Here is a 26426-nt window from a genome sequence, read left to right as displayed (position 1 = left end):
TTACTAAAATAGCATTAACTGCACAATAAATGTAAAAACCCCAAAGAGTCCTGATTCCCTGCCCCTCACCCCATGCTTAAAAAAAAAATCAGATTCCTTGGTATCATTGCTTTAGTGGCCCTCTTAGCCCACGCTTGGTGGGCCAGTCGTGTGCCCCAGCGCTGATGACATGGCATACCCACCTGCAGATCCCTGAGGTTGCCCATCATCAGGTTCAATGACTTAGAAGGCTGAAAGAAGGGAGGTTGATCTTGGGATAGTTTTTGCTGGATCTGGAAGAGCCAGCATTCATTTGCTTGAATGAATGCTTGATGCATTCATTTGCTACTGCTGCTTAATGAGCCACCCCGATTCCATGGCGCACACAATCGGCAGTTATCATGCTCACAGGCGTACAGACCAGCCAGGCCCTTGTGCATCACTCAGGCTGCAAAGTTGGTGTGGGCGCTGCTCTGCTTTCTTTTATTCTCCCAGGACCTTTGGGCTAACCAGGGCATGTTTTCTTGTGGTAATGGCAGGCGTGAAAAAGGGGTGAGCAGAAGCATATGAGCCTGGGCTCAGAAACGGTGCCATCACCTCTACCCACATTCCACTGGCCGAGGCAGGCTACATGACCAAGCCCAGCGCCAGTGAGGTGTGGAAATAATCTTCACCTTGAATGGAACTGCTGGGTCACCTGGCAAAGTGCAGGGATTTAGAGAGCGGGGCGAATGGAGAGTTTTTATAATAGAGTTGCTACATCAGTTTTGGCACTTCCTACCGAATCTGGTAGGAATGGACGGACATGTCGTTTGTGATCGGTAGGAAGGGAAGGCTGGCTGATGTCTCTTCTGATAGGATGGCAGTCCTTCGAAAGCTTAGTTTATAAACTAAGTTCCATAATGGTTAGGACAAGGTGTGTCTGGTTTGCTTCATGTGTTTAGTAAGTGCTTTTTGATTACACGGTGTAAGAATATATGTATAGTTATGTATCTGCACATAGACATAAAGGGGTAAAAAGTTGAACATATCTGCCTATAAAGAAAGGGGGGGAAAGTGTAATAAAAATACCAAATTGGAGTCAAGAGACAGGGATTCTAGTCCTTCCTCTGCTTGTAATTAGTTCTTCTGCCACCTTGTGCAAGTCATTTTTCAATGGGCCTCAATTTCTTCATCTGTGAGATGGGATGATCGGGTTAGATTTTCTCTAAGGAGCTCCCATGTCAGTTTCCTAAGATGCCAGGATATAGTTGCTCCAGCTGCTGATGGGTCCCATTTCTATTGGCTGGATAGGGGACTCTACCTCTGCACGCCCCGCCTCCACCTAACGGAGACACTTGTTGCATCACACTCACCAGTGTGGACGTAAATCCAAGCCCTGTGAACAGATTACAGGGAGCTGTGAACACTCCCTACAGGCTACAACCTGAGAGGGGACCATCTGGCTGGATTCAGGGTAACTGGTTATGACAATCCTTTCTTCTGAGGGCCTGTGGCTGTCACTGACTCCAAGCTTCCAGCATTACAGATGACAGTGACTAGTTACTAGTGCACTAGTCTGATCTCTTTTAGCTTGCAAGTAATTCATTCCTCTAGATCCATGGTCCGCAAACTGTGGCTTGCGAGCCACATGCGGCTCTTTGGCCCCTTGAGCGTGGCTCTTCCTAAGCCTTAGGAGTACCCTAACTAAGTTAATAACAATGTACCTACCTATATAGTTTAAGTTTAAAAAATTTGGCTCTCAAAAGAAATTTCAATCATTGTACTGTTGATATTTGGCTCTGTTGACTATTTGCCGACCACTGCTCTAGATAGTTGTAAAATTGTTATCCTTGACATTCAATAGTTTTTATAGAGTGTGCCTGGGTGTATGCCTTTGTAGCTCCTGCCTAGAACTTAGTGGCCCCTTTTAATATGCAGTCTTAAGTATTTTTTCAAACTGGAAAATTTCCTCAATTTTTTTCTAATTGCTTGCACTCCTCCCATTATGTCTTCTCCTCTAAACCTCTCATCTACGCCCTATTTCCATTTTTGTCCCATCATTTTGAGTTTCGATGATTCCTTCCACTTGACCTTCCAGCCCACAATGTAGTTTCCAATGTTATACTATCTTCCAATTTTTCCATCAAATTTTGAAACTCAAAACTACAATTTTCTTTTAGCTCCCACAAAAAGTTGTGCCTTCTTGTTGTCATTTTGGTCTGAGGCGTTTTCCCGTGGCTGCTCATTTTCTCCTGAAGCCTCATGCTGGCGTTGGGTCAGCAACATCCGCTGGGCTGTTCCAAGTGCAGAGAACACGCCACGAACACCAGTGAGATCCCTGCTCTCTCGGGAGCCCACCCCTGTTGCAGGTGGTTTTCTTTGCTTTTCTCCCTGGTTGCATTTCCTCAGGTACTTTCTTTCCTTTGCCTGCACTTAGCTCTGTCCACCTTGAGAAGTCGGGTGGACCCTCATGTCACAGCAAACCCCTGGTTGACAGGAGACTGAAGACAGGCTACTTGTCACAAAGTCCAGCTCCTCTCAAGCCAGGAGGATCTGGGTGGTCCTGAGGTGCATAAACACACACACACACACACACACACACACACACACACACACACCCACACACGAGTCTCCCCTCTATTGCCCCTTGCTCCCACCTGCCTTAAAGGAGACAGTACCCTCACCTGCCCCTTCTCAGGAGGCCAAGGCAGACCTGTGATCAGTGCTTCCAGGCCTTGCCTGACTGGAACCATTTTGTTCAGGAGAGGCAGGTGAAGGGGAGTTGAAAGAACATTCCAGGTGTCTGTGGCCTCACTAGTGCCTTTTCTCAGGGACTTCAGATGCCCCCAGGGGTCACTCATCTCACCTGAGGGTGAGAGCTGGTACTGGGACTGCAGGCCTGGTGGCCACAGGCTGGCTGAGCAGATCCCTCTACTATCCCAGCTCTGTGCTTCTGTAGTTTAAAGTAAAGGGTGCCCGTCCGGTTTCTTAGGGTTCCCAGCTCTACAGACTGACTGGCTTAGGCTCTACTAAATGCCTGGAGGACTAAAGATGCCAGGAGAGTTCTCCACCCACTAGTTTCACAGGCTTCTGGGCACCCTGGAGGGATAGTTCGCATTTTCCTGGGTAGGACCAGGTATCTAATGCTCAGAGCTCATGCTGTGTAAACATTCCTTGACTGAGAAGGGGCTGAAGTATCTAATGCCTCCAAAACACTTCTATGAACAGCACTTTCACAGGCCTCAGGCAGCTGCTCTTTGTCAAACAATTTGTGTTCCAAAGTTGTGACTCCTGGACTGTCTGGTCTTTGCTTACATAAGGTCTACAACACTGGGCTATTCGCAAGAAACATCACTACCTCCTAGGCTCCTGGGAGAAATGCAAGTTTCCAGGCCACACACCCAATCTGCTAAAATAGTCTCTGATGGGGGTGTGTTTTAAATGCACAAGGACGTGATTCTCAATGCCCCTCTGATCTCACGTTACCTAGATGGGGCCGTGGGTGAGCTTCAATGACAGAACAGGCAGTGCCAGTCCTGCTGTGGCAGTTCACACTCAGAAGGGCAGGGTTAGGTGACTCAGGAAGGAGGCAGACCCGAAGACCATCTCATCGCAGAGGAAAAATGACTGAGAGTGCAGGTGGAGTGGTCCCTGTAGCAGCAGCAGCAGCGCTGCCCAAGAACTTGTGAGGAATGCCAGGCTTCAAGCCCTGTCCTAGAATTATCCAGTCAGAAACGTGGGGCCGGGCCGGCATGATTCAAGACTCCTGATGTGTGTTGATGGATGTCCACTGACCTCCTAAGTCCACTAGGTGGCCACTTGACACCCAGCAGTTCACTCCCAAGGTCTCTCAGCCCCAGGTCACCAAGACTTTGAAGACATCTAACTGATCCCTATGACTTTGTTAGATCTTCCTCTTCCTAATCCAGTTCCTTCAGAGGAGCCTGAGGGCCACATCCCTTCCGTTTCCTCTGGCCGTCTTCCTTGGTAACTGCCTTTCCCACAGGGGACTTCCCTGGAGAGGCAGCACGGGGCCTTAGAGAAGCCCTTCAGTGCAGACACTGAGAGGGAACGCAGTGAAAGGCTGAGCGGAAACCCCAGGCTCCCAGCAGTCATCAGGAGAGGGGGCTGTCAGGGATGGGAGCAGCTACCATCATGAGGAGATGCCGAGTCCTCCGACACCCGCTGCTGTCTGTGAACAGTCCAGACGAGAAGGAAAGGCTGATGGTGGGGGTGCTGGTGGAATCAGAACTGAGCCTTCGAATGCAGCTACCACCCTGGCCCCGCTCACTCAGGGCTCTGAATGCAGAGCGGGGCCATTTCCAAATGGTCACCTGAGCTCACACCCTTTACTCTCCTCCCTCCACAATGCTTCCTGAACAGACCACAGAAATATATAAATGGAGAACATCTACCTATTGGAGAACGGGGATCATCCAGAAACTCAGAAAAATTTCTGGGAAATACAGTGGAACCTAAGATTTTAAACTTAATTCGTTCCAGAGGCTGTTCAAAAACTGGAGCATTTTTCCCATTAGAAATAATGTAAATTGAATTAATCCATTCAGAGCCCCAAGTGATTCCGTTTTAACTTTTCTTATATACAATTCATGTCTAATGTGCCGCTTAACCTATAAACACTTTAAAAACAAAAAGAACATGAAATGTAAATGAAAACAAAATGGAATTAAATATACAGTAAATAGTGAAAATTTAATAAGCAGCAACAAAAGCAAAAAACCAGAACATTCACAGCACAATATCCTGAGATGTTAACAGCAGTAAGCTCTTGAGCGTCTCCTCCTTTGTCTCCTGAGAGACACGTGACTGATCATACAGGGCTCAGCACGAAAGGGTTGTCAGCTTGAGAGGCAGTGTTTGAGATGTGAGACGTTTTAGAATCGAGGTCTGACTGCAGTGCCTTTGGGACGTGACTGAGAGGGCTGCCTAACTGGTGATGCCACGTGTGTGACGGTGGGGCCTGTGAGCAAAGGTGGTAGAAACCGAGACGTGGACAATATCAGCTCTGTTGCTGAGCTTCTTTTTCCTTATTTCTAGTGAAGTCTGACTTCCCTCTTGTCAAGGACAGTTGGGACAATTATGTAGGATTTTGAAGCAAACCTCCAACTGTAACCTCACCTCCTGACGCTGCTGCCTTTTTACATAAGTGAAGGAGCAGCTTGTCCATTTGTAACCAAACAAGCCAAAAGGAAGCTGTGCCTGGATCTCAGCACAGGGCCACTGCTGCTGGGAGAAGAGTCAGAAACCCTCTGCTGAAACGAAAGCCAGGCATTGGTCAGCTTTCCACTTCCCCACCTTGCTCCCCTCGGTGAGTGAATAGTGGCAGTTCTGAGAACCAGCACCATTTGGATACCTGGACTATCACTTTTAAGAGGACAAGAACTAATATTTTAATATTGTATGGGCATCACATTAGACATAAAATAAAGAACACAAGAAATGTTGTATTCTGATGTCCTAAATGCTGTACTCTTTATGTCCTAAAAGAGGACTTTTAGTTGTGCCACAGCAACTAAAAGAATCAAAAAGCCTGATCTAAAGATGGGGAGTGGATGGGGGAATCCTCAAATGCGGAAGACTTTACCAGACAGGACTGTGACTGCTTCGCCAACACCAGTCTCACTAAAGAATGCCTGAAAACTAATGCAGTGATTACAGCTGTTCAGTAGATCCTAAGCATGATGGGTAACTCTAGAAGTCACTCCAACACAGGACCCACGGAGGAATCCGGGCAGTATAAAAGGCTGCGCGTTATCCAGCCAATGCATCTCAGGAGACAGTGGGTCTTCAAGGCCTTCACAGAAAGTATCTGACACTCAGACACCAAGTCTACTCAAATAGGCTTCCCAGGCAGCTTTTCTGTACGTCTCCGCTGCTTCCAGGCGATTGGCTGATGCTATTATACCCCGGCCCACAATGATAATGTCAGAACCTCGTTTGCCAATAATTTCTTGTGGGCTATTGTACTGCTGGCCGAGATTATCACCTGCAGAAACACAAAAGTTACTATTCAACACAATACAGAACATCAGAAAACCTGCCCCGTGACTTTTTGGGAAAAGTATCTAACCATCTTTAAATGACACCATGCGCTGGCTTTCCATGCTCCTTCTGCACAGCAAGTAAGTGAATGCAGGTGAAGAGAGACCCCGGACAGGCTAGAGATATCCACAGTGAAGCAGCTAAGCAACTCCTTTCCAGTGTCTAATTGTAGAGCACTTATAGTTTAACAGTATTAAAAAAAAAGAAAAAGTAAATCTCCTATCAATGCCAAGAAAGGTTCAATACAAAAAAATAGGATAAGCCCTTACAATAGAAGGCACTTTTAGTATACACGTCAGAATCACATGCCACACCACTGGGAAAGCCCTCAGAAGGCACTGAACGGGACCACGACCACATATGTGAACCTTTCTGCCGCAACCCCATCAAGTGCTCAGACTATACAGGGGGGCAAAAGTTGGTTTACAGTTGTTCGTATGCAATACAATAATCTATAGTAATACAAGATAAACTCTGTTTCACATACTCACAACTAAAAGCCTATCTTTGCCCCACCCTGTGTATAAAGCCTGTTCCTTAATTTTGTTTTTTTCATTCTTTTTATATCTTTTTTTTTATTGAGGTATAACTAACATATAACATTAGTTTCAGGTGTACAACATGATTCAATATTTGTATACACTGAGAACTGATCACCACAGTAAGTCTACTTAACATCCATCACCTGGCATAATTACTAAATCTTCTTTTGTGAAGAGAACTTTCAAGATTTAGCAACTTTCAAACATGCAATGCAATATAATCAACTATAGTTGCCTTGCTGTGAATACATCCTCATGACTTATAACTTTTGAGCCCCATCACCCATGTCTTCCACCCTTCAACCCCTACTTCTGGCAACCCACCAACCTGTTCTCTGTATCAATGAGCTTATTTAATTTTTTGTTTGTATTTAAATTCCACATATAAGTGGAATAACTTATTGTGGGCTATTGTACTGTAAGTCAGTCTCAGTTTGACTTAGTTCACTTAGCATAATGGCCTTAAGGTATATCCATGTTGTTGTAAATGGCAAGATTTCATTTTCATATGGTTGAAAAATATATACATAATTAAAATTTCTTTATCCATCAATAGACACATAGACTGTTTCCATATCTTGGCTATTGTAAACAATGCTGCAATGAACATCGGGGTACATATCTCTTTTCAAGTTAGGTTTTTGTTTTCTTAGGATAAATACTCACAGTGGAATTGCTAGATCATATGGAAGTTCTATTTTAAATTTTTTGAGGAACCCTGTTATACTGTTTCCCTTAGTAGCTGCACCAATATATATTCCCACCAACAGTACACAGGGTTCCCCTTTCCCCACATCCTTGCCAACACCAGTTATTTCTTGCCTTTTGGTAAGTCATTCTAGCAGGTGTGAGGTGATGTCTCATTGTGGTTTTCATTTGTAACCTCCCTGATGATTAGTGATGCTGAGCATCTTTTCATGTATCTGTTGGCCATCTGTATGTCTTCTTTGGAAAAATGTCCAAAGAAGATCTGCCCCCTTTAAATCAGATTATTTGTTGGCTATTGAGTTGTACAAATTTTTAAAAATATTTTATCAGAAACATAACTTACAAATATTTTCTCTCATTCAGTAGGATGTCATTTCATTTGTTAATAATTTCCTTTGCTGCACAGAAGCTTTTTTGTTTGATATCATCCTGCTTGTTTATTTTTGCTTTTTGGTGTCAGATTTTAAAAAATTATTGCCGAGACCTATGTCAAGGAGCTTAACTTTTTTTCTAGGAATTGAAGGTCTTACATTCAACACCTGAAGTGTATGGAGTAAGATAGTGATCCCATTTCATTTTTTTTGCATGTGGCTGTCCAATTTTCCCAACCCCATTTTATTGAAGAAACTGTTTTTTATTTTTTAAACTTTTTTTTAAAAATCCTACCCAACGATATTTTTCCATTGATTTTTAGAAAGCGTGGATGGGAGAGGGTAAGAGAGAAATATCGATGTGAGAGAGACACATCGATTGGTTGCCTCCTACACAAGCCCAGACCAGGGCCCACATGGGGAGGAGCCTGTAACTGAGGTACGTGCCCTTGACTGGAATCGAACCCGGGACCCTTCAGTCCACAGGCCAACACTCTATATACTGAGCCAAACCCGATAGGTTGAAGAAACTTTTTTTTTTCTTTTCTGTTGTATATTCTAGGCTTCTTTTTTGTAAATGAATTGACCATATACGTGTTGTTTTACTTCCGAACTCTATTCTGTTCCATTCATCTATATGTCTGTTTTTATGCCAATAACATACTGTTTTGATTACTATAGCTTTGTTGTTCTTTCTTAAGACTGCTTTGGCTGTTCAGGGTCTTATATGGTTTCACACAAATTTTAGGATTGTTTTTTCTATTTCTATGAAAAATGACATTGGAATTTTGATAGGGATTGCACTGACTCTGTAAATTGCTTGGGTAGTATGGACATTTTAATTACATTAATACTTCAAATCCACAAGCACAGAAAATATTTTATGTATTTGTTTTCTTCAATTTCATTAATGTAGTTTTCAGTGTACAGGTCTTCCATCTCCTTGATTAAATTTATTTATTTCTAGGTATTTTATATTTTTGATGCAACAAAAAACGAGACTGCTTTCTTAATTTCTTTTGCTGATAATTTGTTATTGGTATATAAGAAATGCAACGAGATGGAATGTAGGACAGAATAAACTCCCATACCTGTGATAAGCTAATTCAGGAAAAATAAAAATTTTCCAGGTCATTTTTCTTTCACATTAAAAACCAAAGCAGCTTTATTGAGTCCCAAAGGATATTAAAATATGTATATTTTTATAACCTAGATCAGGGGTCCTCAAACTACGGCCCGCAGGCCACCGAAAACATTTATCCAGCCCGCTGGGTGTTTTTGCCACCGCTGTGTACATAGGAATTTGTTCATAGTTTTTTTTTAAACTATAGTCCGGCCCTCCAACGGTCTGAGGGACAGTGAACTGGCCCCCTGTTTAAAAAGTTTGAGCCCTAACCGGTTTGGCTCAGTGGATAGAGCGTCGGCCTGCAGACTGGAAGGGCATGTACCTTGGTTGCGGGCACATCCCCAGTGGGGAGTGTGCAGGAGGCAGCTGGTCGATGTTTCTAACTCTCTATCCTTTTCCCTTCCTCTCTGTAAAAAATCAATAAAATATTTTAAAAAAATAAAAAGTTTGAGGACCCCTGACCTAGATTACTATTGTTTAGAGACTATCAGTGAGAAAATGTGCAGTTTTTCAGCCCCTACAACTGTACTTTTCAGACTGCTAAAGTGCTACAGGTTCAAACAAGCATGGGAAACAGGACAGATCCCTATTCCACTCTGGAGTCACAACAGACATTAGCACATCTAAGGCTCTGAAAGGTCCTCGAACAAAGTATCAAACTGTTGCTTCTGTTTAGCCTAGCATATTCTTCCTGGAGTGTTGGGAGCCATTAGAGATATTGGCCTAGACAAAGCCATCTTAAGAACAATAAGTTTCTGGTTCCTCTAGAAACTCCTAATTACCAGACACCACCTGTGTCCTGCGATTTGGCCAGCAGCTAAAGATAACCATCCTATACCCTGAAACAACAACCGCTACATTCCGGAACCTGCTTGCTGGTAATATATTCTGCCGCTTAAAAATAAAATTTGAGGCTTGATCAGAATCCTGTCTTGCCTCCATTTCTTCACGTCTCCTATCCTCTCATTCCCTTACAGGAATCGTCATGGTACCCACGTTGCATGCCCCGCGGGTCGGGGCACTGGAGCACAGAGCACCTTCTTTGGCAGCACATTTAGAACATCAGTTGGAAAACACAACTAAAATATCTGCTACATTCTAATGAAAAGTATTTTTCTAAATTTTCACCCTAAAATTAGACTGCAAGCTACTTTGCATACCTAAGTCAGTATCCCCAGGCCAAAGGGCTCATTCATTACTGTTCTAGACAAACAAGCTTTCTCTTTAGCAACTTTATAACAACAACAAAATTTCATTTAGCCTTTGCGGACTTGGGTAAAGAAGCATTTTGGAAGAAACATGACCAATGAACAGACTTACCTCCTGCTTCTAACTGAACTCCAGGAGTCAAGTGAAGAAATTCTGGTTTCATGCTTACTCGGGAGCCAGAAATAAAACCAAACACAAATTCAGAATGCTCCTCAGCCATTCTAACCTAAATGGAATGTAATAGGACAGATTACAAGAAAGCAGTTAACCACACAAAATAATAATTCTACAAGTAAAAAACTGGCTGTATTAACTAGTAAGAAACTGCTATTTTATGGATGTCTTTCCTCATTTCATATTAAATTTATTATATCTAACACAGGTAATCTTAGCTATGAATCTGCATACTTGCTCCAATAACCGTCTCTCCCTTTCTCCCAATTAACCAGACCCTAAAAACACAGTGTCCATACTATACTATAGTAAATCCTCTATAACTATGGTGGTCTAGAATCTAGATGCTGCATCATTACTTACTTTTAATAATGCTTGGGGACCCACCTACTTCCATAAAGGATATGAGGAAAGTACTCTAGAATAATTTCTAAACGGTATAAAACTACATAGAAGACTTACTGCCTACCTACACAGGGTGCTCCATATTCAAGGATAGCTATGTTGTCAAGAGCTAAAGAAATCTCAACTCTACTGCTTTCCCTCTTCTTTAATATTTGCTAATAATTGGTCTCCACAATTTCTATATCATTACCCCACATTCATAGAAGTTTCTCTAGAAGGTCTGACTTCCTCATTTGGCTCTTCCCTGAGACTTACACTGTTCTGTTCTTGCCACCAGTACTACCACCTACCAGAAAGTGATATCTTGTCCTTGACCAGACCCAGATCCCCAGAATGACCCATGGACCCCTCTGTTGTGATAATTGGGAAATCAGTTGTTTATGGACACAGTTCAGGTGTGGGGTTAAAACCTGGTCCTAGGGCCATGTGAGTTCTTCAGTTCCAAAGAGAGTATTTGAAATAACAAAATATCTGTAAAGGTGATCTACCCAACTATGAAACTTTTTAACTAGTTAATTATCCTCTCATTTTATTCTGGAATGTAAGGGTGGGTACTGGGATATTAAGTGCAGTGTTATAAAAACTTTTACTAATGGGGAGTTACTGGAGGAAACAATGTGTATGGGCTCTAGTTAAGAGCTTTACCATACAATACCAATCAACATCGAAGACTAAACAAACAAACAACATGTGGGCTGCTGTCCTGAGAATGCATCTCTGTGGGATTTGGGAGGTTCTGAGACACTGCATACCTGGGAAGCAGCTCTTCAATTTCAACTCATGTTGAGATAAAAAACAACAACTCTATCTTAAAGGTCAGGTAAGCGTGGCAAATATTTATCTGACCAAATATTTGTTCCAATGTTTCTCTCTTGGGTGTACAATTCAAATCTCTTAAGTGTTCACCACAAGATATAAAATGCTATTAACTACCAGAGAATTCTAGCCAATGAGTATTAATATACTGTCACATTAACAGCAGCTTTTTTTTAGCAGTTTCAGAGACCGAAAAAGAAGATATCTTCCTCCTCTAGAACATGTGCTTTACAGCCCAGTCCCTCCGTCACTTACCGCTGCTTTAGTGTAGTTCCCAGTGGCCAAGGAGCCGGCGGAGCTCATTTCCGCAATGAGCAGGCACCCCCGGTGCAGAGACAGGCCAACTTCTTGCAGGCCTTTCACAACTCCTGAGCCTGGCACCACATGAGCATTGACTACATCTGCCCAGGAAGCTATTTTAAAGACACCACCTAAGAAAGAGGCAAAAAGATATTTCTTAAATTTCACACAAAAGCCTTTAACTTTTGGCCCAAACAAGTAGAGTATGAAATAATGTCTTAGTAACATGTTAATGAAATAGTGAAACACTTCAAGAATTTTAGTATTTCAGTGGACTTATGTATGGTTCTACGTGTGAAAAATTTATCCACCTAGTAGCTAGTTGAGAGATCACAATGAGAAAATTATTGCAAGTTCTGTACTTAGTTTACAAGCAACACTAAACTGTTATTCCTTGCAGGCTGAAGCTGTGACCAATAAAACTTATGCAATTAGAAATAAACCCCAGTGAAGATGGGTGTTTATGAAGGTCAAAGATATCAACATTTGGAAATTCCTCCGAAGATGACAGATTTTCATTCTGCAGGGATCTCATAGCAACTTTACCATTTCTCAAATCTTCTACTTGTTCCTAAGGTCTCCTTTGGTCTTCAAATATCAATAAGCAATTATTTTCATTTAAAATGCAACCAGCAATAACCCTAATTGATTTTTTAAAAGACTCTATGTAAACCTGTAGAAAATTTGTATAACTCTTATATCAGTCAACAAACTAAAGAGGACATGTGAGGCACATAAAAATAAAATATGCTTGTAGACAAATCTATCCCAAAGAAACAGCTTTAGTAAAAGCATGCATCACTTAAAAAAAAATCTCAAAAGATGTCTATAAATGTTAATAACATGATAAATATAAGGTTAAGTGAAGAAAAAGCATTAGATATGTACACTGGCAGAAATTTACATAGGATAGGTAGAGAATTAAGCTATTTTTTTCAACCAACATATGCTGTTTTGAGTTTAACAAAGTATTTTTTAAAAGAATGTGTATCATCAATAAAACTTGTTCTGCTAAAAATAAATTTTACAACTTTATACTTTTTCATTATTTCTCATAGCTGCAATTTCCATTCTTCACATAACAGAATTCACTGTGTTTTGCCATGCCCAAACCAACCTCTGCCATTTTTGCCGGCCTAGACCCTATGTTCCTGTCTTCTGGCAGCAGCACACCTTTTTTTTTTTTTAAGTGGAACTACCCTTTTCCAGATCTTGGTTTAAGAAGTTTATACAGAGTTAAACCTCACATTACCTACCAGGGGTGGGGCATATTATACAGGCGTTAGCTATATCTTTAGCTATTCTATACCCAGTGACTGAATTGGGGTAGGCATGAGGACTGGGCCTACCTGAGAAGAAAGAAGGAAGAAGGCAGAGCTAATAGAAGAGAAAGCAAGTCCAAAAAACATCACTTGAGCTCCTGGACCCAACCATGCTTGTCAGCCTGTTCTATGGATGGACTTTCAGTGATGTGAGCCAACACATTTCCCTTTTTGCTTCAGCTAGTTTAAGCTGGATTTCTGATTCCTGCAGATCCCTGAATAATACTTACCTTCATACTGCTTTTTTACTGTGTTTCCTATGTCCGCAAATTTCCGGTCTTCAAATATTAAGAACTCATGGTGTTTTGCCAGAGCTGTTAACTCCTTCATCACATCCAGAGTAAAATCATTCAAAATATCTACGTGAGTCTTGAGCATGCAGATGCTGGGTCCTAACGCATCCGCTAGCTGCAACAGCTCTCTGGACTCCGAAATGTCAGCAGACAGACACAGATTGGTCTCCTTTTTTTGCATAAGCCTGAGCAACTTGGATGCAACTGGGTGGATCCCGGGCAGCTCTGCACGTGCACCAAAGCTGAGTTCTTCGGGTGCTTTCTTTATAGACGGGAGAGAACCATTCTGACCAGCTGCCACAAAAACATTCTCTTGAATAAATTTCTTCACTCTCTCAACCATCTCAGCATCAATTTTTTTCTGTTGCTCAAGAATCTCCAGCACTTTGGACAATGTACACACTGAGTGGAGATGAAGCCCATGTGCCTGCAGCTTATCCTTGCCTCCTTGCTCTCTGTCCAGCAGCACGATGACATCCGTGACCTTCAAGCCCTCCTTCTGAAGAACCTCAACAGTTTCCAAAACACTAGATCCACTGGTAACGACATCTTCAATGATCAAACAGTTTTCTCCTGGATTAATAGTCCCTTCTACAAGACGTTTAGTACCTGGACAAGAAAGAATTACATTGATTCCAATTTAATATTTCATCAACTCAAGATGTATCTTACAAAATAAATCTGCATGTATTTATGAAGAGGTGGATAATCTAAATCTTATTTTCTGAAAAACTACTTTGGAACCATTTTATTTTTGATGAATCTTCAATGTTTCATAATTACTGGTTTATCCAATGTGTAGTATCCCAAAATTGTCAGTTACAGATACAGAATATTTACAGTAAAACTAGCAAATTATTTTGGATTGTAAATAAAAACTCTTAACATGTTTATAATCAAAGTTTCAAATATGGGGTTTTCTTAAAGCAACATAACCTAGATCAAGGAAAGTGATGAAACAAAGAATAACACAATATTCTCAATGAAATCATTCCTTTTTCCATCAACAAACCAGTTCATAACTCAAGATCAGCCAGAAAATTGGCCTTTGCATATATAGATTCAGGAGAGAAAATACTCAGCAACCATTTAGACCAAGCATTACAACTTTATAAATTATATAATGCAATGTGACTAAATATACTTTGCCATTCCAACTCCAAGATAGATTCTTTTCAGACAATCTACAAAATGTAAATAACTCAGGCTGAAGACTTTTCAGACTAATTTTTCTGTTTCCCACTACCAAAATTGTCTAATTTTGAAACAGAAATAGAATTGGTGACCATTTTGCCCACTTTTTGAGCTTTACCACAGATACCATCTTTGCCTTTTTCCCATTCCTTTCCTATTGAAGAATTGGCAACTTTCACTGAGTCAGCTTGGACTAGAACGCAAGACTGTGAGTATTTATAGGCATATTTAAAAATTAACAATCTTATTCTCAGAAATATTTTTTGAAGAAAAATCATAAGGAAATAGAAATAATAGCTTCCTTGTGGGCAAAGATTCATACAGACAAACAGTGTGCCTTCAAGCAACATATATTCTTACTATTTTTTAAGTAGACAATGTCAAACAAAAGTAGCCAAACTAGTTTAACAAAACACCAATAAATACAGCATTTCCACTTAACAACTCCTGGTCAATTTTGTTTCAGCTCTATCCCTTCTCCCTTTCTCCCCCCAATAGTTTTCAGAAGCAACTCTCAGAAATCATAATTTCATTATAAAAATTTTTAGAATGCATCTATAAAAGGATTCTTTAAAAAAAAATAACAGAAATACTATCACATCAACACAAAGCAAAACCCATTGCTTCCTTAATATAAAAAATGACCCTAACTGGTTTGGCTCAGTGCATAGAGTGTCGGCCTGCAGACTGAAGGGTCCTGGATCCGATCCCCATCAAGGACACATGCCTGGGCTGCGGGCTCGATCCCCAGTAGGGGACATATAGGAGGCAGTTGATCAATGATCTCTCATCATTGATGTTTCAATCTCCCTCTCCCTTTCTGAAATCAATAAAAATATATATTTTTTAAAGAAATAAAATATGAAATTCCAATATTTTTAGGTTAATTTGGTTTTAAAGCAAGCCCACATATTTAAAACATCCACCTAATAATTTATTACCCATAAAAAAGTATCTTCATTAAGAACTTCATGTGGCATTTATATTGCTTTGAGTAATTTTATTTATGTATATTTCTTCATGTAATTTAAATATTAATATACTGGGAAAGTACTCTTAGAACACACTGCTGACAAGAGAGGGCTGGTAAAAATGTTGGATCTCACAGATATAGTGCAAAAAACAAACAAACAAACAAACAAAAAAACCCCAATGTTTTTCGTTGCCATTTTACCTCTAGACTCTAAAGCAGCGGTTCTCAACCTGTGGGTCGCGACCCCTTTGGGGGGTCGAACGACCCTTTCACAGGGGTCGCCTAAGACCATCAGAAAACACATATATAATTACATATTGTTTTTGTGATTAATCACTATGCTTTAATTATGTTCCATTTGTAACAATGAAATTGGGGGTCACCACAACATGTCGAACTGTATTAAAGAGTTGCGGCATTAGGAAGGTTGAGAACCACTGCTCTAAAGGAAAGGAAGGTGATTTATAGCAACAGTTGCCATAACAACTTAAAGGACCTATGGTGTAACAGCAGTGCCTAGAAGAAGAAAAAATTCTAGCAGTATGAGGTTACCGTAATCCTTTGTTTCTTTTCTTCTAATGAGCATTGGGATTTGGTTAGTTGAACAGAAAACTGTAGCCAATGGTAAAGCTGTGTAAGGGACTCCACAGACAGTGTCAAAATTGATCCCCGCATTTTTGGCAGTTTGAAATAGAAGTTCTGCAACCTGTAAAAAAAACAACAGAAAACAGAACACAAGAACTATTACTGTTCTATTTTAACCTGTGTACAAATAAGGTAGCATAACCTTAAAGACAGTAGGAAATAGTCTCCAACCTGATTAGGAAACTACAAATGCCTTTTTGTTAAATCACCCTCTGCATAAACCCATTTACAAATATAAAACAAAACAACTAGTCTATTGTGTAAACTCAGGATCTGTTCTGAGGACAATATAGGATGTGTTAGGGAAGCTATGATGTTGACCCCAAGGACTAAAGATGACCCTCAGGGTTCCCAGTTTCCTTTGGTAATCCATTATGCTTTCAGTATTTAAACCTATTACCTACTAGTTGTATTTTCTTCCTGAAAGAAGTCTTCAGTTATGAAGTTTCATAAAAACAATTAAGAAAACAATCCCATTTAAGTAAGGAACAAATTTAACCAAGGAGGTCAAAGACCTGAATACTGAAAACTATAAGATAATGATGAAAGAAACTCAAGACACAAATAAATGGAAAGATCTTCTATACTCACGGATTGGAAGAACTAATATTGTATGTCCACACTACAAAAACAACCTACATATTCAATGCAACCTCTATCAAAACTCCAATGGCAAGGGGCAAAGTCAACGCAAGGGCAAAGTCAATATGGCAGAGCACGGGCCCTGGCCTGGTAGCTCACTTATCAGAGCACTGTCCTGATACACCAAGGTTGCAGGTTCAATCTCCAGTCAGGGCACAAACAAGAAGAACCAATAAATGCATACATAACACGAACAACAAACTGATGTCTTTCTGTCTGTCTCTCCCCTCCTTCATTTCTCTCTAAAAATCAATGTAAAAAAAAAAAAAAAGATTGCAGAGTAGGTAAATCCTGAACTCACCATCTCCCATGAACATATGAAAATTACAACTAAATTACAGAACAACCATCACTGAGAATCACCTAAAGCAGCAGCTGCCAACCTTTCGGACCTCGCAGACCACCAGTTGGTGACTGCTGACCTAAAGACTAGCTGAACAGAATTCTGAAAACAGAGGATATAAGAAAGGATAAACAGAGGATATACACATCAAGACAAGTAGGAAGGGTGGAGATGCAGACTGGGGAGCTCCCACATCCATAGTGTAGGGATTATTAAAAAGGGAGGATAGCTAGGTTATGGAGGTCCCCTCTGGAGTGAGGGGTCCAAGCCTCACCCCTGGCTCCCCTGCCCAGGGTACCTGAGCCAGAAAGAATACCCATAACATCAGGTTTTGAGAACCAGCGGGGATTGTGCCCCAGAAAGACAAAGGGATATGGGAGGCTGAGATGCTGCTCTTAAAGGGCTTGAGTACAAACTTGCTCCAAGCTCCAGTACAGAGGCAGCAGCCTGAGAAGCACCTGGATCATAAGGGGGAGGAACTCAACTGACTCACTTTAGGGAATGTGCTGGAGGAGCAGGAACTGGGAGAATCCTCTGAGGGGATGGAAGTGCTGGCAAGCACTACTGTTCCTTTGTTCAGCTCTCCTCACCCCCAGCTGGCCTGGCATGGGCAAGTACACAATATGCCACTCTTCATTAGCCTGGCTAACACAAACCACCTGCCCTGGCATCTTCCCGACACATTACCCCATTCAACCTACTTGCCTAGCCGGAGCCTCTTCCAAAGCAGCCTCCCTGGGCTTGCCCTCCAGGCTCTGCCAAAGGTCCACCAATCCCATAAGTAGCAAGCAGCCTCAGCCTGCACTGTAGCTCCTTCCAAGTGGCCCCAAGCCTGGCACAAGTGACGGCCAGGCTTGGCTTGCAACATGGATCCCACCAATCAGTTACAAGCCCGGAAAGGTGGCAGCCAACCGTAGCCAGCATCTTAGCCTCTCCCAAGGGCCTCCAAGCCCAGCACAAAAACACTGCTGAAATGTACAAGCACCGAGCCCCTTCCAAGCAGCTTCACAACCGACACACCCGATAGGTAGTTTGGCCTGGCACCAGAGCATTGCTCCCTGGGGTGAGTCTCTGCACAACAGCTTGTCCACTGTAGTCAAAGCAGGCCCTTACAGCCAGTTAGCCCAAGGGTCAATCCTTCCCACAGACGTGCTAGCAACAATCGAGGTTCAACTGCAACAGGAAGGCACACACAACCTACAGAGGGAACACCCCTGGAGCACCTGGCTCCGGTGACCAGGGAGAATTGTGCTCTGGCCCCACAGAGCACCTTCTATAAAAGCCGCTCTTTCAAGACTAGGAGATGTAGTGAGATCTATCCAATACATACACAAACAAACAGAGAGTCAGCCAAACTGAAGAGACAAAGAAATGCCATCAAAAGAACTAAAGCAATCTAACATAAATAATTCAAAACATCTATAATAATAAAAGGGTAATAAATATGCTAATTAGACTAGATGCCATTCCGGATGTCCTTCCAGATGAAGCCGGGACCAGAGTAAAGCCCAGGTCCTGGGTGTCTGCCAGTGGCCAGAGGGAAGCATAGGTCGTGGGTGCCAGAGGGAAGCTGGTGCCGGCAGCCAGGGGAAGGAAGGCCTACTCTTGGGCCTCTACTTGGTAGGTAATAAAGATGCTCAATGAACTCAGGATAATAGGTGAACTCAGGGAGACTTCAACAAAGAGATCTAGAATATTAAAAAGAACCAATCAGAAGTGAAGGATAGAATAACTGAAATGAGCCATGGCAGGTTGCTCAGTGGTTAGAGCATCAGCCCACAGACTGAAGGGTCAGGCTCAATCCCCAGCCCTGGTCAGGGTATGTGCAGGCAACCAATTGATCTCACATCAATGTTCCTCTCTCTGTGTCTCTCCCCCTTCCTTCTACTCTCTCTAGAAATTAATGGGGGGGGGGGGGAATCCTCAGGCGAGGACTAACTTAAAATAAATGAAATGAAAAATTCACTAGAGGAACTCAACAGCAGATTGAATGAAGTAAAAGATCGAATCAGTTCTCTGGGACACAAGGTAGCATAAAGAAAAAAGAATTTTTAAAAATGAGGATAGTTTAAGGGACCTCTGGGACAACATTGCCTGACCAGCGTGGCTCAGTGGTTGAGCGCTGGTTGACCTATGAACCAGGAGGTCATGGTTCGATTCCCAGTCAGGGCAAGTGCCCTGATTGCAGACTTGATCCCCTGGGGAGCATTCAGGAGGCAGCCAATCAATGATTCTCTCTCATCACTGAGGTTTCTATCTCTCTCCTTTCCTCTCTGAAATCAATAAAAATATATTTTTTTAAAAAAGAGTATCAACATTTGCATCACAGGGATCCCAGAAACTAAATGAGAGAAAAAGGGACAAAAACTTATTGAAAGAAATGATTGAAAATATCCCTAACCTGGCAAAGGAAATAGATATATTAGTCTAGGAAGTGCAGAATTCCAAACAAAATGAACTTGAAGAGGCCCACATCAAGACACATCATAATTAAAATGCCAAAAGTTAAAAGACAAAGAGAGAATCTCAAACGCAAGAGAAAAGCAGGTAGTTACACACATAGGAGTTCCCATAAGGCTATAAGCTGATTGCTCAACAGAAACACTGAAGGCCAAAATGGATTGGCACGAAGTATTCAAAGTGATGAAAAGCAAAGACATACAAACAAGATTCCTCTACCAGCAAGGCAATCATCTATAACAGTGGTTGCCAACCAGTGGTCTGTGGACCCCTGGTAGTCCGTGAGGTCCGAAAGGTTGGCGACCGCTGATCTATAATCAAAGAACAGATAAAGATTTGTCTAGATAAGTAAAAGCTAAAGGAGTTCATCACCGCCAAACCAGTATTACCAGAAATGTTGAAGGAACTTCTTTAAAAAGAAACGATAAAAAATGTGAATTAGAAAATATAAGAACAATTCTCACTGACAAAAATGAACAGAGTATTTATAGCAGAACCAACTATAAAGCTAGTAAGAAAATTAAAAGGCAAATGTAGGAAGATCATGTGGAATTACAACAATAAATTAAGGAATACAAACACACAGAAGTAAAAAATGACAAAAACATAAATGTGTGTGGGGATGTAGAAATTATAGTGGTTTTAGGATGTGTTTGAACTTAAGCAACTGTCAACTTACAATAGGCTGTTATAAATATAGCTTGGTATAATGAAGTACGTGGTAACCATAAGCCAAAAGTCTACAAGAAATAAAGAGACAGGAATAAAAATACACACACAACACTACAGAAAATCATCAACACAGAAAAGAGCAAAAGAACAAGAAAGGAACAGAGAAGAACTACAAAAACAATCAGTAGCCCTAGCCGATTTGGCTCAGTGGATAGAGCGTCAGCCTGCGGACTGAAGGGTTCCAGGTTCGATTTCGGTCAAGGCATGTTCTTTGGTTGCTGTCTTCTGGTCCTGACTCAGGGCAACCAATCGATGTGTCTCTTTCACATCAGTGTTTCTGTCTCTCCCTCTCCCTTCCACTTTCACTAAAAATCAATGGAAAAAATATCCCCAGGTGAAGATAAAAAAAATTTTAAATCAGTAAACAACTAATAAAAAGGCAATAATTACATACCTGTCAATAATTACTTTAAATGTAAATAGACTAAATGCTCCAATAAAAAAGACATAAGGTTGTTAAATGGATTTTAAAAAACACAGAAAACCATACATATGCTACCTATAAGAGACCCACTTCAGATGGAAAGTCACGCCGGCTAAAAATAAAAGTATGGAAAAAGATATTTCATGCAAATAGAAACAAACAAGCAAAAGAGCTGGGGGAAGAATACTCATATCAGACAAATAGACTTTTTAGAACAAAGACTGGAACAAGAGACAACAGTATTTCATAATGAAAAATGGATCAATCAGGCAAAAGGATATTTCATAAACATCTCTGATCCCAATATAGGAAGCAAATATAGAAAAAAAAAAGGAATATCAACAGTAATATAGTCATAGTAGAGGCCTTTAACACCCCATTGACATCAATGAATAGATCTTCCAGACAGAAAATCAACCAGGAAACAGTGATCTTATATGGCACATTAGACCATATGAACTTAATATTTTTAGGACTTTTTACCAAAAGCAACAGAACATGCATTCAAGTGCACATGGAACATTTTCCAGGATAAACCATGTTAGGCCACAAAACAAGTCTCATGTCTTCTCATATCACAATGGTATAAACTAGAAATCAATTATAAAAAGAAAACTGAAAAACACACCAATATGTGGTGGCCAAACATCATGCTATTGAACAATGAATGGGTTAACAATGAGGTCAAGGAAGAAATCAAAAGATACCATGAGACAAATGAAAACACAATGACCCCAAATCTGAGGGACACAGCCAAAGCAGTTATAAACGGGAATTTTGTAGCAATACAGGCCTCCTCAAGAAACAAACAAAAAAATCTCAAATAAACAATCTAATCTTACACCTAACAAAACTAAAAAAAGAACAAAGCACAGGTGAGTAGAAGGAAACAATAAAGATCAGAGCAGAAATAAGATACAGACTAAAAAAACTGAAAAGATCCATGAAAAAAATTGATAACCCTTTAGCCAGACTTATAAGAAATAGAGAGGACCTAAATAAGTACAATTTGAAGTGAAAGAAAAATGGCAAGTGACGTCACAGAAATACAAAGGATTTAAAATAAGGAAATACTACGAACAATCATATGCCAACACATTGGACAACCTGGAAGAAATGGTTAAGTTCCTAAAAACATACAATTTTGCAAGGCTGAATCAGGAAGGAACAGAAACTTAGAAGACACCGCTGCCTACTAATGAAGTTAAATCAGTAATAAAAAAAATACTCCCAATAAATAAAAGCCCTGGACCAGAAGTCTTCACAGGTAAATTTTTACCAAATTTTCAAAAAATTAATACCTACTCTTCTCAAACTATTAAAAAAAATGTAAGAGGGATTGTTGGAGACCGGGTGTAAACAGACATGGTCCTTGCACCTGAAGGGGCTAGCAAGGCTGGGACCCTTACCCACACAGTTTTCCCAGACTTGTTTGGAAGGCGGTTATCAGTAGAATGAGAGCAACCTTTGTAGAATGAGAATAGCCTTTCATGGCTTACCAAGAAGTCTGTAACTATTTACTGAGATTTGCTGTACTGAGAATTTGTCCTTCCGCTCTATCACTCCCTTAGAGACTAAGAGGAACAAATAATACATTCCTCTTGACAGACCTCCTATTCAGTGTTTTGTGTATAAAAAACATTGTGTGGTTAATAAACTTGCTGCAGTTCCTCGATTGATCTGTAGTCCTCCCGAGCCCACTCTCCTGTCTTTCTTTCTTTTCTCAATTCCCACCTCCCTACCTCAGCCCAGCTCAACCTGTCAGGCTGGCCCTGACAAGGGATGGCTCCTAAACTCATTTTACGTGACCAGCATTACCCCATACCAAAACCAGACAAAGACACTACAAAAAAAGAAAATTATTGGCCAATATCCCTGATGAACTTAGATGAAAAAATCCTCAAAAAAATAATAGCAAACTGTACTCAGCAATACAATATAAAGGTCAGATACCATGATCAAGTAAGATTTATTCCCAGGATGCAAGACTGGTTCAACATCCACATAGCAATTACCATGATACACCACATAAATAAAATGAGGAATAAAAATCATATGAACATGCCCTGGTCAGTGTGGTTCAATGGTTGGAGCACATGCCTGGATTGCAGGTTAGATCCCTGGCCCTGGTCAGGGAGCATGCAGGAGGAACTAATTGATGTTTCTCTCTCACATTGATGTTTCTCTCTCCGCCCCCCGCCCACCCAACTCCAAAAATCAATTGAAAAAAATATCAAGTTAGGATTTACAAAAATAAAAAATCATATGATCATATCGGATTTTGTTAAATGCAGCTAAGCATTTGACAAAATTCATCTTTAATTTATGGTAAAAAACACTCAGCAAAGTGGATATAGGGAAACATACCCACATCATAAAGGCCATAGAAGACAAAACCACAGCTAACATCATATTCAAAGGTGAAAAACTGTAAGCTTTATCTCTCAGATTGGGAACAAGACAAAGATGTCTGCTCTCACCACTGTTAACTTGATATAGTATTGGAAGTCCTAACCTTAGCAATTAAAAGAGAAAAAGAAATAAAAGGCTTCCAAATTGAAAACAAAGAAATAAAACTCACTCTTTGCAGATAACATACTATAGAGCAGTGGTTCTCAACCTTCTGGGCCTTTAAATACAGTTCCTCATGATGTGACCCAACCATAAAATTTTCGTTGCTACTTCATAACTGTAATGTTGCTACTGTTATGAACCGTAATGTAAATATCTGACATGCAGGATGGTCTTAGGTGACCCCTGTGAAAGGGTCGTTCGACTGCCAAAGGGGTCGTGACCAACAGGTTGAGAACCGCTGCTATATAGTGAGAACAATAAAGATTATACCAAAAAACAATTATAACTAATAAATGAATTCAGTAAAGTTGTACGATACAAAATTAATATTCAAAAATTGCTTGCATTTTTATATATTAACAATGAACTATCAGAAAAAGAAATTAGGAAAATAATCCCGCCCTGGCTGGGTAGCTCAGTTGAGTTGGAGCATCGACCAGATCCACCAAGGTTGCAGGTTCAATCTCCAGTCACAGCACATACAAGAAGCAATCAATGAATGCATAAAAAAATCTCTCTCCCTCTCCCTTCCCCCTATCTCTGGAATCAATAAAAAAAATTTTAATTAAAAAAACGAAAATCCTATTTACAGTGGCAACAAAAGTAACAGAATACCTAGGAATATATTTAATGGAGGTAAAAACATCTGTACTTTGAAAACTGTATGACACTGCTGGAAGAAAATGAAGACACAAATAAATGGAAGGTATACTACTGTGTTTGTGGATTGGAAAAATTAACACCATTAAAATGTCCATATTCCCCAAAGCAATCTATATATTAGATGCAATCCCTATAAAAATACCAATGGCATTTTTCACAGAGCCAAAGCATTATAGAGAAAGAACAAAGTTGGAAGTATCAGGCTACCTGATATCAAATTATACAAGGATATAGTAATCAAAATGATATGGTACTGGCACAAAAACAAATACCGTATTTGCCGGCGTATAAGACGATTTTTTGGCCCTGAAAAATATGCCTCCAAGTGGGGGGTCGTCTTATACGCCAGGTACACTTCAGATAGACTGCCCATAGTGCTTGCCCCGTGCCATAGTGGCCTCCCGATGCCCGCCCACTTCATTCCACATACCGTTCAGGCATCAGCAGCGCTGCTGGGTGTATGCTCGGCTGTTATGCGATTTTGCTGTTATGCGATTTTACCACACTCGCAAAATCGCACACAGCCGACCATACACCCAGTATGATAGCGCAAAATCACGAATCGCGATACCATACTGGGTGTATGGTTGGCTGTGTGCGATTTTGCGAGTGTGGTAAATTCGGGTTACCGTATATTTCTTTACATATGCATTGAAGATTCGCGATTTTGCGCTATCATGGTGCCTGTTAGAATGTTGAAGAGCTCGCACTTGCGCACTAGTGAGGTCCCAGGGAGATGCTGATGCAAGGGTGGACCAGACTGCTATAGTGACAGGGCGGGCAAACAGGGAGCAGGGACCAATTTGCTAGGGACTTGCCCGGCACTTGCTCTCTACCTCTATTTGTTATCTTACTTCTATCATTGACAGTCCCTCTAGGTTGTGGGCTGCTTGCCTGTGTTCCTGAGAAGCATCTACGGTACCAGTCTATAGAGTGTGTTTTCTTTAGTGAATTACCGGTATGTTTACCGGTAATAAACTTGCACTGTTTTATGTATATGTTTGATTACATACAGCCTTGTGACAGTTTTCCTGCATGTCATAAGCATTTGAATATAAATTAAAATGTTAAAATCAAATCTGATATTGTTTTACCTTTTATTTGGTGTGTGGAAGGTGTGCGGAAGAGGGGGTAGTCTTATACGGTGAGTATATTACAAACTCTGTATTTTGAGTGGAAATGTTAGGGGGTCGTCTTATACGCCCAGTCGTCTTATACGCCGGCAAATACGGTAGATTAATGTAATAGAATAGAGAACTCAGAAATAATTTACAACAAAGGAGGTAAGAATATAAAATGGGATAAGGATAGCTCTTCAATAAATGAACAGATATATGCAAAAAGAATGAAACTAGATCACTGTCTTACACCAATAAACTCTTACAAGAATAAACTCAAAATGGATTAAATACTTGAACGTAAGAACTGAAACCATAAAACTCCTAGAAGAAAAATAGGCAATAAACTCTTTGACATCACTCTTAGTAATATTTTTTTGGATATGTCTCAACAGACAAGGGAAATAAAAAATCTCTATATATAAAAGCCTAAGCGACTGGTCAACCAGATGACCAGCCGGTAGCTATGATGTGCACCAACCACCAGGGGACAGATGCCTAACGCAGGAGCTGCCCCCTGGTGGTGAGTGCTGCTCAGCTGATACCGGTGCAAGATTCGGGGCTCACAGCTGGTGAGCGCACAGCTGGTGAGCGCAGCTGCGACAGTGCTACCAGGCAACAGTGGCAGGTGCAGTGGGGCCAGGATGAGCAGGAGCGATGTCCCAGTCACCTGACCTCTAGTATATACATAAACAAGTGGGACTATATCAAACCGAAAAGTTTTTGCACAGTGAATGAAACCATCAACAAAAACAAAAAGAAAATCTACTGAATGAGAGAAAATATTCGCCTATGATATATCCGGCAGCGGTTCTCAACCTGTGGGTCACGACCCCTGAAAATACATCCTGCATATCAGATATTTACATTATGATTCATAACAGTAGCAAAATTACAGTTATGAAGTAGCAACAAAAATAATTTTACGGTTGGGGGTCACCACAACATGAGGAACTATATTAAAGGGTCATGGCATTAGGAAGGTTGAGAACCACTAAAGGGGTTAATATTCAAAATATTTAAGAAACTTATACAACTTAACACTGAAACAACAAACGGATTAAAATATGGACAGAGGTTCCAAATAGACATTTCTCCAAAAAGGACAGACAAATGGCCAACAGACATATGAAAAGATGCGCAACATCACTAATCATTAGGGAAGTGCAAATTAAAACCACAATGAGATATCACCTCACACCTGTCAGAATGGCTATCATCTATCAATAAATCCAACAAACAACTGTTGGCAAGGGTGTGGAGAAGAGGGAATCCTTGTGCATCATTGGTGGGAATGTAGGTTGGTGCAGCCACTATGGAAAACAGTATGGAGGTTCCTCAAAAAGAATTAAAAATAGAACTCCCATT

The 26426-nt window shown here is 40.8% G+C and overlaps 1 protein-coding gene across 1 annotated transcript in view; it reads right to left on the bottom strand.

Annotated features, from left to right (window-relative positions):
* Nucleotides 1-4655: 4655 nt before the first annotated feature.
* Nucleotides 4656-26426, bottom strand: part of UMPS (uridine monophosphate synthetase) — a 24655-nt gene continuing 2884 nt past the window's right edge. Inside the window, exons 2-6 of the mRNA XM_006775001.2 lie at nucleotides 16010-16163; nucleotides 13228-13899; nucleotides 11631-11806; nucleotides 10092-10206; nucleotides 4656-5968 (exon numbers count right to left, since the gene is read on the bottom strand). Of these exons, the coding sequence (XP_006775064.1) occupies nucleotides 5799-5968; nucleotides 10092-10206; nucleotides 11631-11806; nucleotides 13228-13899; nucleotides 16010-16163 (1287 nt within the window). The 3' untranslated portion in view covers nucleotides 4656-5798. The remainder of the gene's footprint in view (nucleotides 5969-10091; nucleotides 10207-11630; nucleotides 11807-13227; nucleotides 13900-16009; nucleotides 16164-26426) is intronic.

Source organism: Myotis davidii, unplaced genomic scaffold (assembly GCF_000327345.1).
Source record: "Myotis davidii unplaced genomic scaffold, ASM32734v1 scaffold9, whole genome shotgun sequence".
NCBI lineage: Eukaryota > Metazoa > Chordata > Mammalia > Chiroptera > Vespertilionidae > Myotis > Myotis davidii.
The sequence above is the reverse complement of the archived record's forward strand: the minus strand, read 5'-3'. Positions and strand labels throughout refer to the sequence as shown.